Genomic DNA, 14,415 nt, shown 5'->3' with positions numbered 1-14,415 from the left:
GAGACAGGTGGATCTTTGTGAGTTTGAGTTTAGCCTGGTCTACAGAGTAAGTTCTAGGACAGCCAGGGTTTCACAGAGAAACCCTGTCTCGAAAAACAAAATTAAATTGAATTAAAGTAAATGTCCTTATAAATCATGACCATTTCTGTGCTTTCTTCAGCTAATATTAGTTGAAAACTATTTCAATGCAGGGCAGTGTTTACACTGCCTAGATAGATGGAGAGGAGCACGCTGCCTGCTTAGGAAAGCTGTCTCACTTGGGTGGCACCAAATCCGGAGTCAGGCTTGATGCAGAGTTTCATCCACAACACAAAGGTTCCAGGTGCTAGAGTGACTGGCCGTAGTCTATAGTGACCAGTGACTTCTGGCAGCATTGGGAGATGAGCATCAATCAAACAGGATGAATAGAAAGTTACTTCTTTCTGTACTGGACCCTCAGCTAGCTCTAGCTATGACTGCTCTTAGGGTTGCTTGCCTCTATTCTTACCTCCAGAACATAATTTCATGCTGAAGGACACATACACAAAGATTGATTTTATATTATTTCTATCTTCCCATCATATTTTTTGATATTTAACCAACAAATTAGAAAAGCTTTCATTATTATAATAAACATCTTTTAAGATAGTAGGTTTCAAATGTATATTTTGAAGATTTAGTAATATAATTCTCTAAAAATTTTAAAATTTAAAAATCTCATATCATTTTAAAAAATGGTTCATCGAGACAAAATTTCCTGAAAGTTTTACTTCATTTCATTTTCTGGTAACATGACAGGCAAGCCCATAGTCAGGCAAGCCCATAGACTGTCTGTAGAACTACCGCCAAGTATTTCTGGTAATTTTAAATGTAGGAAGTTGTTCAGACCTAAAAGCTTAGCTAATTTTATTTATATGTCAGAACCTCAGAAAAGAAAATCCGTGTTTCTGCAAACAAAAAGCATGGAAGAAATCATTACTTGTATCAGTATAATTTAGCTTATGAACTGGAAATATTCCTGGGAAGAAATGGGATTGTTGTCATCAGAGCAGTGGTCTGTCAAGTCTCGGCTGCAGCGGGAAGCCTTTTTGCAGTAGGTTACACAGGTAGTGAGTTAGAGCAGTGGCTGAAACTGAGAGTCTAGTGTGATTCAGGACAGTCCAGACAGGGTGGTATATTCTGTCCCAAGTACCTGGACACTCAGAGATTCAGAAGACCGTGTGGAGAGTGCCTGAGGCGGGACTGTAACTGGGCTTACTCTGCGCTCTTGCAGTTGTGGGTCATGTGTAGTAGTTCTTAGAATCAAGGGTCTGTCTTTTTCCTTTAAGATGTGTATGTGTGTGTGTGTGTATGTTTTATTTGTATGCATATATATATATATATGTATATATATATATATACATATATATATATATATACACACACACATACATATGTATGTGTGTGTATGTATACATATACACATGTATATACGTTTTTCTCCTCAGACTGAAATTTCTTTAATTCATCAAGCAATTAGCTTCTTATATGTTTCCCACAGCTTTAGGTCCTATATTCCTTTTTATTATTACATATTTTCTTTAAACATTTATAATTCTCTTTCTGTCTCTTTTTTACGAAATGAACTCTTAAAGTAACAACAGCTATATAGGTTTAATGCTAATTGGTTCTTATTCACAAGCAGTTTTATACTAAATATGCATATGTAGTATAACTGAGTCTATCAAACTTCTGCTTATAAAATATGTAACTGTGAAGACTCAAAGGTAAAGTAGTTATGGGATGGGGTAATGTCTATCTTAAGCATTTCTTGCTTACATGTCTGGAATTGTTTAAAACTGCATTGAATTTTCAATGTAGTGTGGGCATAGTAATATTTATTTCATTTGATTAAGGATGGTCTTAGTTACTGTTGTATAAATGTGAAGAGACACCATGGCAACGGTAATTCTTATAAAAAGAAAGCATTTAATTGGGGGCTTGTTTAAGGTTTCAGGGAATATGTTGCATGCAAACATACAAGCAAGGGGCCGAGTGCTTCTATCCTGATGCACAAGCAGGCAGGCAGACAGAGAGACATGCACTGGACCTGATGTGGGCCTCTGAAATCTCCAAGCCCAACCCCAGTAACACACCTCCTTCCTAAGCAGTTTAACTGGGACTCACACATGCAAATATATGTGCATGTAGTGGCCTTTCTCATTCAAATCACCACAGGATTAAAGGAAAATCTGTCCATGAAGACTACCCAAAGCAAGTATTGGACAAGTAAATAAGGATACAACGTAGCAACAAACTCTTGTGCACAAAGGCAATAGTGTTAACAATAATTTAGTGTGTATTTCTAAACAGCTAAAAGAATGGACTTTAGGTTTGATCATTCTCATATATATATCAAAGCATCACACTGTACCCTATATATTTATAATTATTATTTACAAGTTGAACTTTAAAATTCTTAAAATGTCTGTTGTATAGTAGAAGCATCAATTTTTAAAAAAAAATATTTATTTTTATTTCATGTGTATTGCTGTTTTGCCTGCATGTATGTCTGTGTGAGTGAGGGTGTCAGATCCCCTAGAACTGGAATTATGATTCCAGATGTGAGCTGTCATGTAGGTGCTGGGAATTTAACGTGGGTTCTTTGGAAGAACAGTCAGTGTTGTTAACCACTGAGCCGTCTCTCCAGTCCAGAAGCATCAACTTCTTATTGACCATATTAGACTATTTACTTTGTAACCAGTATTCTCCATTATAAATCCTGTGACGAGCTTGCCCTTGAAAAAACTAGTTCTTATTGAAGGTATAAAGAGAAACTGACTGAGTTTATGAGTATCTCACTACCTGGTGATACACCACTTGCCTTGTAGTGAGTGTCCCCATGTCCTCAGGACACCCACAAGCTCATGTGACTATGTCACCTGTAACACAATATGAAATTCCACACTGCCCAGGCTTTGTGTATTTGTAATAACGCTTGTCATCTGCACACAGAGGCAGGTCCAGGCTGTGAACTGACTAGGAAATACTCCTCAAGAATGTTTGATGGAAGGAAAGGCCACATTTTCTCATCTGCACAAAGTTCAGTGGGCTAGGAGTCTGCATACTGGCATTTAGGACTTTATAGTTTCACTACTTGGTGTGTGATTTCAATCACTTTGGTGTCCTAAAACTTGTTTTTAAATTGTGATATGTTGATCACTTCATTCAAAGTTTGATAGACTTTAGTAAGGCAGCTCTCTTACTTTAAGAACAGGTGAGAATGTTCTTCTGTCCCTCTGAAAAGAGCATCTGTAAAACAGAAATGGGCAAACAAGGTTACTTCCCGAGTCTCACAGGCTGTGTCTCCTGAGTTCCTTACATAACAGAGGCTGGACAATGCTTGTCCTCACTCCTGTCAAGTGTGGAGAGAGAGAAGGCAATGAGTATAGTCTCCCTTTCTCCCCCACACTAGGATGAACAGAGCTTGCGTCATTTGGTGGTATTACATCGTTAATGCTCTCCTACTGCCTCTTCTTCTCTAATGCCTATTTTTAGAACTTGAAACAACTTTAAAAAATGAATGTTGGACCATTATTTTTAATAAGTAGGGCAATCATATCCTAAAAGCTCACTCCTGTATGAAACTATATCTGTTTTTGAGGATTCGGGCATATTGTAATCCTGTATCACTAAAATTCCTTCTTCCAGCCCAGAAATATTCCCAGACATTTTTCACTGGTGATCTCACATGTATATTGCAGCCTCCTGTGTAAAAATGCCAGTTCTGTTGGAGAACTATGGTAAAATGGTGTAGTGTTTAAGCATCTTTGTGGTGACTTCATATGTCTGTATGAGATGGTGAATTGAAACAGCAACCACTCACAGCAAGACCACAGAGTAGTCAGTAAATAAGTAAAAGTATACACGCCCATCTGTTTTCTAAATGATATACACACAGTACTGAGAAGCATTTGGGAATTTTTGTGATCCTCTGAAAACTCCTAGATTCATATTAATGGATACGGTCCAGATAGTTCCTATAAAATAGTTTCCTTGGCTTTTGAAGGTCTGTTGGTAGTGGACATAGACATGCTTTTTTGCCATTTGAACATGTAATACTTTGTTATGTCTTTTTTTAAGTTTTTAAAGCTAGCAGTGTTTTTCTGGTGCTCTGTGCAAGACAGGCCCACTATTGCAAAATAACTAATGAATGCATAATGCATATACACATCACATATACTTTACTGTATATATGCCATACATGCATGCATACATGCTCATGTTCATGGATGCTTTATCATGTGATTACCCTACAACACAGGATTAGGGGGCCTTATTTAATCCATATTTCTAGCATCTCATCCCCCCCTTTACTCTTACATTTTGAGAACTATGTTTCTTGGGCAGAGTTTTGCCATTACCTAAGGGAGTGAAGTTTAAGATTTACTAGTTATATTTGTAATCAATATAAGTTAATGTCTCACATATTAACCTCTTTGTTTATAAAGTGTTCATCAAGGGTGGAAAGGCGTTTCCAAGATACTTATTGTAAATAGGAAGCAGGTAGCCTTGAGTTTTGGATTATTTGCAGATAAAATATATACAATATGTATCTTGAAACCAGGTGATCATTATGAACTGTTGGTGATTTCCAACTTTATTGGCAGTCCCGAAAACAAGGCCATACTTTTATTTGTTAAGTGATTTTGATCTGACAGTACAGAATTTGGTTCCAGTGTTGACTGGAACTTAGAAGTCTTATATAAAAACGATGTTACTTTGAAACTGTTTTCTCCTTTCGTAGACCTGCTGACTTTGGACTCAGGATCCCATTTCCCTCCTAGTTCATCCCAGTACAGCCCTAGGGAGTCTACTGAGACCCTCACATGTGGTTTATGTGGAATCCTTTTCCCTCTCTTGTCTGGCTGCTGGTGAGGCCAGCCTAACTGCAGCTATGACTGGACTTTTACCCCCGCCTGCTTCCCTCTAAGGACTTTGAAGTGAGTTGTTCCTGATATCAGGACTTCAGGCTGCTCCCGGCCTCAGGCCACCGTTCTAAACAAAGAGCAAGCATTCTATAGTTTTCTCTCTGTATTTTGCTTCTCTGTTATTTTAGGCTTTGTATTTTGTGGTTTCATAAAGAGATGAGGATATTTTTATTATAATACTATATTATTTTAGTAATGAGTGGGCTGAAATCCCAGCATTATTGACACTTTGGGGGAATGTTATCATCAGGTATTTCCAACCCAAATGGCCAGCTTACAAGAAGTACTGATTTATATTTATCTTGAAAGTTAGCTGAGTTTACACCTCTTAGGTAAGGCACTGATTAGAATCGATGGTGTGCCCCTCACAGACCTTCTTGTCTAACTAAAGCCACAACTAAAGAGGCTTCTCTGGCCTCTAGCTTCTCTCTTGAGGAAGCATGTTGAAAGGCTGCTGAATTCAAGCTGAATTCAGCACATTATATATATGTAGAATGTAAATTTAAGAATAGTTTTTTTAAACAATTTATATTTTTGCTCTTTTTCTGTTATAGTTATATTTGTCTTAGTTTGTTGTTTTAAATACCTTAAACTGAAATTTCAATGCATCTTTGTGCTATTGGGATTTTAACATGGGAAATATTTTATTCTCCTTATATATGGAATTAAATATATATTCTTTGACTATTCATTCCTAACCTCAAACTCAGATACAAAGAAAAGTAAACAATCCTTTATTTACTGAGTATCAAGTAAATGCTGATGATTACTCGTTGATTGACTCTCTTGAGTTTCTATTTGCTCAACAGAATTTTGGGTGGTTCTATGCTTCTCATCATGTGATGCCAGACTATGTGCATGAGTTCCTGCTTTTTAGTCCTCTACTCTGAATTCTGTTTCACTAGATACTATAATTTATTTTCAAGATTTAAAATCACTAACAATATGTAAGCACCAAATCCTTACATATAAATGATTAACTGAACTCGTTAGCAGAATTAAGCTAAGCCTAGAATGGTAGAGTACTCACTTTACAGTGTATCTACACTAAAGCTCACCCTCTATACACATGTTCAGCAGTGTAATGTGTTTCTGCTCATGAAAACATAGGGAAATAAAATGTTAAAACTGCCTTTGGATTATTGAAGAGCCTTGACCAGAATTTGAAAATGCCCTCTTCTAACAGTTTTAAAAATGCTTCCCTTGGTTCATGGCCAAACGTATTTCTGAGCTTCCTTTTTTATTCCTGAATTGGAGCTCATTATATTTCCTATTCTACCTTGCTCAGAAAAATGTTGAAAAACAAGATATGATAATAGCTTCTAAAGTGCTTGGAAACAAATGCAGTCATAGGATTAGAAGCCTGTTCCTCACTTGTTCCTGTTGTGTGCAATACATAGATAATACCACTGGCTGCCATCTCCTGAGGGCTGTGCCTTACCATGACCCAGTAAACTAAGAGCTATCATTCTGCTCATTTTACAGATAGAAAGGGATACACAGAGGAGCTAAGCATTGTGAACAAGATTACATAGCCATGAATGTCGAGGCCAGGATTTGAACAAGTTGGGCTCCAAAGTGATAACCAAACAGTAGATTATAGGCTGCTGCCAGATAGAGGAGCCTGTTCTCCTAGGATATGAGGACAGCCTGTATAAATTACAGTACTCATCATGTATATGATAGTGTGTTTAGTACAGACACACTGTAAGATGACTTCTTTACCATTCCAGGTTTAGTTTAATTTTGTTAACAGTTTCAGTTAATCATTTACATGGGAGGATTTGATGGTTACATATTTTTACTGATTTTTAGTGATTTTTTTAAATATTGAAAATAAATGGTGAGGTATTGAGTTTACTACCCTCACACTCATTATTCTGATCTTTAAAAATGTCTAGTATAGCTGGGTGGTGGTGGCACATGCCTTTAATCCCAGCACTTGGGAGACAGAGGCAGGCGGATCTCTGAGTTAGAGGCCAGCCTAGTCTACAGAGTGAGTTCCAGGACAGCCAGGGCTAAAAGAGAAACCCTTTCTCGGAAAAAAAAAAAAGTCTAGTGTAGTCCAGTTTTAGACCAATCAGATATGTATTTGTGGTACCGTACTGCTGTGTGTGGTGTGGACTTTGCTAATAAGACATTTTCCTAACGTGGCTGTAGGTTTCATGGTATATGAGTTCTCAGAGAGATTCTCTGTGTCTGTCCATAAGCTTCCTCTACAATTAGTGACAGCTCTTAAGTTTGCATGCTACTATCTTTTCATCAATTATCAACTCATTCATAGAATTCTCTGTGAATATTGTCTGCCAAATAGTATGAATCGTACTAGAAATAATAAACCATTGTGTGAAATCCCTTTAGGCCTGTATTACCCAATCTGAGTAAAATTGTGGTAGAGACCAAGATTATCTTGTTTTTATTTTGAAAGGCCTTCAGTATGCAGCCTTTCTCCAGGACAGCAGCCCCAGACAAGGTGAACTAATTTTGCACTATGTTATTTTACTTTAATTCTGCCGGTTGGTTTGGCTTTTTTGTTTTGTTTTATTTTTTGCTTTTTGTTTCTGTTTTGCTTTGTTTTGTTTTGGTTTTTGGTTTGGTTTTGTTTTTTTAATAGAGCTCTAGCTTGTTTAGATCAATTCAATTAGTTCTTTCTAGATGTAAGTGTGAAGACGGTACTATCTTACACTGCTTCCAGTTTTGAACTCTGTGTTAGGTGTTAGGAGGCTTGCTCTTTAACAGCATTCTTGGTCTGAAGTGGAATTTTACACAGGCTGCTAAATAGGCTGTTCCCAGAGTATCTGATGGCATCTGGTGACATCTAGTACAAATGTAACCTCAGCTTATTGACATATGGTACTGATGGGTGGCAGCCTCATGATTTCAATGATTTCTGTTTACTAAAGACAAACTGGAGGCAGCTTGGCCTGTGGTCCACATGACGCATTTTTGCATCAGAAAATTTTAATGGATTTGGAATTCAGTTACTTTTGTGCTTGACTTTTGTATGTTTTGTGTATTATGAATAGCTTTCGCCATGATTAAAATAACAAGCATTGTCATCATATGGGTATATGATGAAGTTAGTAATATCCATTTTAAAAGCATAACCAAGCCACGCATGGAAACACATGCCGTAATCCTAGCACTAGAGAGTCAAATCTGTGATTCCAGGCCAGCCTGTTCTACACAGAGAGTTCCAGTCCTGTGAGTGAGACCCTGTCTTTAAAAAACAAGAAAACCAAGAAAAAATAAAAAATAAAATTAATTAAATTTAAAAGTTTCTGTACTTTGCTTCATTTAACATATGATTGTATCTCTGCAATTATTTTTAAAAGTAGAGTTAAAAGTGTAGAGCTAGGCAACCCAACATTGACTTATCCATTTCAGTGTTTGTTTAGAAGTAGGTAAAAGGCATGGGGTGAAAAAAAAGTAGGTAGTGAAGTGGAAAAGCCGGAACTGTGTTCTTCCTCCTTTTTAGCATCCTGGGATCTACCATTTGACCCATCATAGGAAGAAGAATTAAAATAAAAACATTAAATCATGAAGGTTGATAGTTTTTATTAAGTCTATATAACCATTAATCTCTTTAAGATATATCCGAACAACTTTAAGAATGAAATTCTTTGTTTTAAGCTTTGAATAAATTCTGTAATTAAAAAATAGAATCTTAAAAACTATTTTTATTATATTACAATCTTTTAAATATGAAAATGAGTTAGGTACTATACAATGTGTGTATGAGATGTCTATCTGAAATAGGTACACCAGTGACTGATTTTGATTGAGCTAAGTACTAACTATATACATGGTTTTTGTGGTGTCCCTGAATCAGACATGGTAGTATAGATTTTTTTTTTTCTGAGTTTTTCTAAGATTAGAGTTTGCAGGGGATCTACAGCTTCAGTGAGGAACCGAAAAATATTCCTCTTTTTCTTTATTGTTCTGGTCAGTGAAGACCAATTTCTTAATGAAATAGAAGCACGGAAAGTTCACATGCCTAGAGAATTGACTACTCTGCTCTGGTTATGCTCTGGGTGTGGGTTGGAAGGCATATGTTTTGAACATAACTGACTCTGTGCTCTTAGTGAGGGACTGGTGGCACTCACGTGTGGCCCAAGTAGTCAATGTGTATTGATTGCTAGTTTGAACCACATTTGCTGGGATAATATTATTATCTGAGAAAATGAGGAAGCCACTCATCTTTGGAAAGAGTACATATATACATACGAATAATGGGTAGCTGACCCCAACTGTGGAATGTCAGGGTGCCACCAGAAGTGGCCTTGGCGGTGTTGCCTTCTGTGTTCCCCTTTGTTCATTTGGGTTTCACTTTACACTGACAAAGACGGTCAGGACTTAACCTTTACTCTGAAGTGTGATTTTAGGAAAAGGGAAGAGCAACATTTATAAAGAATGAGTTCTCAGCTAAGAGCAAACCGAACAGTCTTTCTGTTACATACTCAGCCCATCCTGGTTGCAGAGACCTCACAGCTCAGACATGTTAAGGAGTGCTAGGACTAGACACACCAAGAATCGAGCCTTCTTCCTCTTGTCTTATATGGTAATCAATCTCTTTTAGATGGTTGTGACTAAACCTTTAGTTTTACATTTTCAGTTTATTTTTCTAAATTTACAGATCCTGAATATGGTGACCTGTCAGGACATGGGTATTTTGATTAGTTGTTATTTTCAGTTAAGAATCGAACGCAGTGGCTGAGATACAAGCATAGTGAGTGCCACCACTCATGGCTGCACCTGTCCCCACAGCGTGTCAACCCTCACTTTGTAATCTGTAAAAAGCAGAACAAAACACAGGTTTGTTTGTTGGAAATATAAAACCCCTGGTTGATGTGAGGCACTCAGTTTATACTAGACATTATTCCTTAGATTCTAGTTTCAAATGAAAGATAACATTAGATCTGGGATTGGCTCTGGACATAATTCACTTCGGAGTTGTTTGCTATCAGATCACCATAAGGTATTTCTGAGTATTGATACTACATAGGAGAGAATCAAATTTTAAAGTAAATTTCTAGGTATTTTCTCTCTTGTTTTAACACATTAAATGTCTTAAAAAATGTTTATAATGCCTAACTTGTGATGGACTTTAGTTTCAATTTTGTTCTTAGTTATTGAAGATATTGACAAAATGTCATACAAAATTATTTTGTATTTTTTGTAGGACTGGGAAACAGAAACTCATGACTGGTATTGTTTTGAATGCCATTTGCCTGGAGAGGTGTTGATATGTGACCTGTGTTTTCGTGTGTATCATTCCAAGTGTTTGTCTGATGAGTTCAGGCTTAGAGACAGCAGTAGTCACTGGCAGTGCCCAGTTTGCAGGGTGAGTACCTACGAGCTTTCCTGTGCTGGTCAGAGGGTTGGAATCAATGAATGTTAGTGTCACCGAGATGCCCCAGATGGTCTTGCGAGGTGAATGATGAATCCTGGAGGGTGGGGGTTACTTGCTGAAATGACTGACAAATGAACACAACACTCATAAGCGGGCATCCTAGACACACCCCATGTTTCAGGGTGCACATTTTAGAGAATTTTAATCACATAGAAATAGCTTCTCTTCACATATTTTACACCTATTTCTAGATCATGTGACTGTTTTAAAGGCTAGCCTTTCAGAACATGAACTGTTTGCCACATGGAGGAACTGTTCAATAATAATTTTGTAATGCCTGGCAGAGTTGATGCTACTGAGCACATCTCAGCAAAATGTCCAGTGTTGGAGTGCTCTTGATCAACTTCCCATCTTATAGGTGGAAGGTGCTTTTTCTTTCTGTTCTCATGGTGTGGTTTATTTTTTGCTTATATTTTCTGTGGCGGGTGAAGGGATGGGACAGTTGCACACTAAGAATTTTAATTAAAGTAAAATGTATTGTGCGGTTGGTAAAATACATATTTTGCACAATAATTTCCTCACCGAAGAATATGCATGCTTGAGATTGTAGTGTGTCTGTATATGAGCAGCGTGAGCTGACTAAATACTGCACTCCCCGGGCACTGATGGCGATGGTATAGACTTGTCTGATTGCTTTATAATTTGTTTTATGATTTGTGTCACTCAGCTGGAAGCAATACTTCAGTCAATGGAATGTTTTATTTACTTTCTTAAAAATTGCACTTTTACTATTTTCTTTTTTTTAATGTCAGTCAAAGACTTCATCTGGACACGATCAGTGAATGTCCACACTCACCTTAGTCCTCCATAGTAACCAATTTCCTCGATTACTGAGGTCTTGATTACGTGAGCCCATTTAGCTTAAAAGACAGGATAGCATTTAAAAAAAAAAAAAAAAAAAAAAAAAACAGCCTGTTTGAAGGTGAATCATTAGGAACTGTGAGCAGGAATCAACCAGTGTCAAGGCTGAGGTTGGGGATTTCTTCCAGATGTTTGAAGCACACGCTGTGCACAGGAGAGTCGTGTAGGCATGGCCTCAGCCTGTGAAGCTAGAGGCTCTAAGCAGGCACTGTGTCACTTGAGTTCTGTGTTCATGGATTTTGATCATGCTTCTTAAAAGCAAATACATATCTCTTATCTTTTAGGAAATAAACCTTGACCTCTCACAAGGAAGAGCTGGGCCTGGTGGCACAGGCCTGTAACCCAGCTACTCAGGACTGCTGGGCCTACAGAGTAAGTTCAGGGCCACCCTAGGGAAACCAGTGAGGCCCTGTCAGCAAAACAAGCAGGCCAGCAAGCAAACAAACCTACGAGAGGCCTTTTCCATATAGCTCAACAGGAGAGTCCTCTGGAACCTCCCTAGCGCCTGCGCCTGTGAGCCTGCATCCAACCCCTGTCAGACAGAGCCCCGAGGGGAGCAGACTGACCTTGCAGAGAGCGACCCCTGCCCGCACTGCAGGCTCTTACACTTCATACTCAGTTCTTATTGTCACAGCAAGGGATCTCAGTGAAGCGCTGAGAGCTTTGAGGGAGCTTGAGCACAATGGGGGTCTTGCATTATTTATGAGGGACAGAGATGGACCCACACTTTGAAGAAAACAGCGTGTATGAAGTCCTGCTTCTGTCCCGTCCGCAGTGCTGCTGGGTGCTGGGTAGTGTCTGCTTTGTTTGTTTTTAACTCCGTTGTAAATTGACCAAGAAATGCATGGCTGCCTCATTTTATTTTTGTTTGTTTATGTTTTTCCTTGCTTAGTTTAGATGCTTTTATGATATGAGAATATAACTACACTTATGAAAATGAAAGTGTAAGTCATAAAAAACCTGTAAATTGTGTGTTTATAGCATTTTCTGTGAACTGTCCCCAGCAAGACTCAGGGAGCCCATGCTTGAGGCTGAATGTGGGGCTTTCCCCTTTAGCTCTGAAGCCTCCAAAGAAACTATCATTTCTAAGTTCTGTTCCTTGAATAGGTATGCTCAAGAAAAAAGAGAATTGGTAAGATTAATTTTCTAGTATGAAAAGGGACAATAACCTTAAAATTGTAATGGCAATTTAAGTGTATCAGGTAAAATTTTTGGTTAATGTAGTTTTTAAAACAAAACCAAAATTTCTATAAAAATCATGTTTAATATTTAACAAATGAATGTCCAGAATGAAATAATCTTGGACTCAGAGAGTTTGGGGTTCACAGACTAAATCCCTGAAACTGAGGTTTCAGCCAGAATCAACTTTCCAATCTCTTTCCCTCTAATGTTTGGGGATGTTGGATAATTACATATACAACCAAGGAGTTCTGTAAAGAAGAACCTTATTGCCAGTCAGGCAAGAATAGAACAGAAGCCCATCATTACTACAAAGTTGTAAGTTTAAAGCAGCCATGTCTCTAATAACTGGTAGAGATTACAGACTTTGTTTACCTTAGGTCCCAGGTAGGTGGCAAATCACTGGGAGTAGGCTGTGTCTCAACTGCCAGCTGTGCTGCCAGACCAGTCACTTGTGTCTCAGGTCTGAAAGTTGAGAAGACAATGTGCACCATTCTCAGTCAAAATAATATTATAGTTCTCATATTTAACCTTAGGGATCTTACATCTCAAAGAATGTTCCTTTAGAATAGAATACCTGCTTTCTAAACAATGTTACCTTACAGACACAGCCAGTTGTTTTTAAAAAGTAGTTCATGAATATCTGTCTAAGTAGATTTTACTTGCAGAAAAATGTCTTCAACATCTAGTTATACACTCTTGTTCCTGTGAAGTTATTTAGAAAAAGTTTTAAAATTATTTTTAAAAACTTTGCAGTAAAGTATTCAAGTAACAGAAATAAGAAAAGCAGAGCTCACAGAGTTCCTTTCCTGTAGGTGATGCTTTTTAGGCATTTTATGCTGTGTGTGCTGTGTGTGTGAATTATGTGCATTCCTGGATATGGTCACCTTGTCTCCAAACATCCCGTGTGTAGAGCTTGCAGGAGAGAAAGCACAGGTCCGTCATCTGACCGGGTCTTACATGTGTGCCTCCATGTGCCGCCCATTACCCTGCACAGACAGCTTGTCACAGATGTACTCACAGCGCTATGTGAATCACACTCGGCATTGCGCAGGTTTTTTTATCGGCCATTTGGTTTATGTCAGCTGTCTTCTTTTACTTCTCTTCGTTTTCAATATCATTTCTAAATTATGAAGTCATTTTCCTCTTTGATGCCAAAGTTGGTGGTAGGCGTGTGTGTCTGTGTGTGTGTGTCTGTGTGTGTGTGCGCATGCGTGCGTGTCTGTGTACTGCATTCTTATTAGCCTGCTAGCTTCTTGGGAAAAAAAAAATCACTGGACTGTTTGAGTGATAACCTGTAAACATTAATTTTGGATTAAGGAAACTTGGAATCAGAATAAAACCAGGAACTATGGTTCCAATCGGAATCAATTTTCCGTTTACTTTTTCCTCGTAATGGTGAAAGAATATAGACTGTATAGATAAGGAACTTCTGAACATTGTTTTATATACAGGCATGATGGTCTTAATGGTGAAAGAATATAGACTGTACAGATAAGGAACTTCTGAGCATTGTTTTAATATGCAGGCATGATGGTCTGTCATTAAAAACTCTACAACCACTTGCTAGGGTGGCACCATATTGTTTTTTGGCATAGTGCTTCCTGTTAATCTGCAGTGGTGGAAGGGGTCTTGTACTGTCCAGTGTGAGCCTCCAGACAGATGTGGTGTGACTACCAGAGCAGACAGTGTTGTTCTTAAACATTCATACTTGGAACCCTGTGCAGCCCTAAGAGAAGCATCTTCTAATATGAAAATGTCATCCTTGAAAGAGTGAGTGGTCTGGCCTTTGTCTACTCATCAAACCCTTCTATCACTTCAAGAATTCTAAAGGAGGCCCAGATAGCAGTGGCACACCCCTTTAATCTTAGCACTCAGGAGGCAGAGGCAGGTAGAGCTATGAGTTCGACATGACTCTGGTCTATAGAGTAAGGTCCGTGACAGTCACTGCTATACAGAGAAACAATGTCTTGGAAGGGAGGGAGGGAGGGAGGGAGGGAGGAAGGAAGAAAG

General features: G+C 38.2%; 1 protein-coding gene across 1 annotated transcript in view; it reads left to right on the top strand.

The window, feature by feature from the left end:
• Positions 1-14,415, top strand: part of Zmynd11 (zinc finger MYND-type containing 11) — a 45,486-nt gene that overhangs the window by 13,400 nt on the left and 17,671 nt on the right. The window contains exon 3 of the mRNA XM_029547677.1: positions 10,132-10,293. Within this exon, the coding sequence (XP_029403537.1) occupies positions 10,132-10,293 (162 nt within the window). The remainder of the gene's footprint in view (positions 1-10,131; positions 10,294-14,415) is intronic.

The sequence above is a fragment of the Mus pahari genome, chromosome 16, assembly GCF_900095145.1.
Source record: "Mus pahari chromosome 16, PAHARI_EIJ_v1.1, whole genome shotgun sequence".
In the NCBI taxonomy this organism is placed as follows: domain Eukaryota; kingdom Metazoa; phylum Chordata; class Mammalia; order Rodentia; family Muridae; genus Mus; species Mus pahari.
Note: the sequence above shows the minus strand (reverse complement) of the source record. Positions and strands in the feature narration are given on the sequence as shown.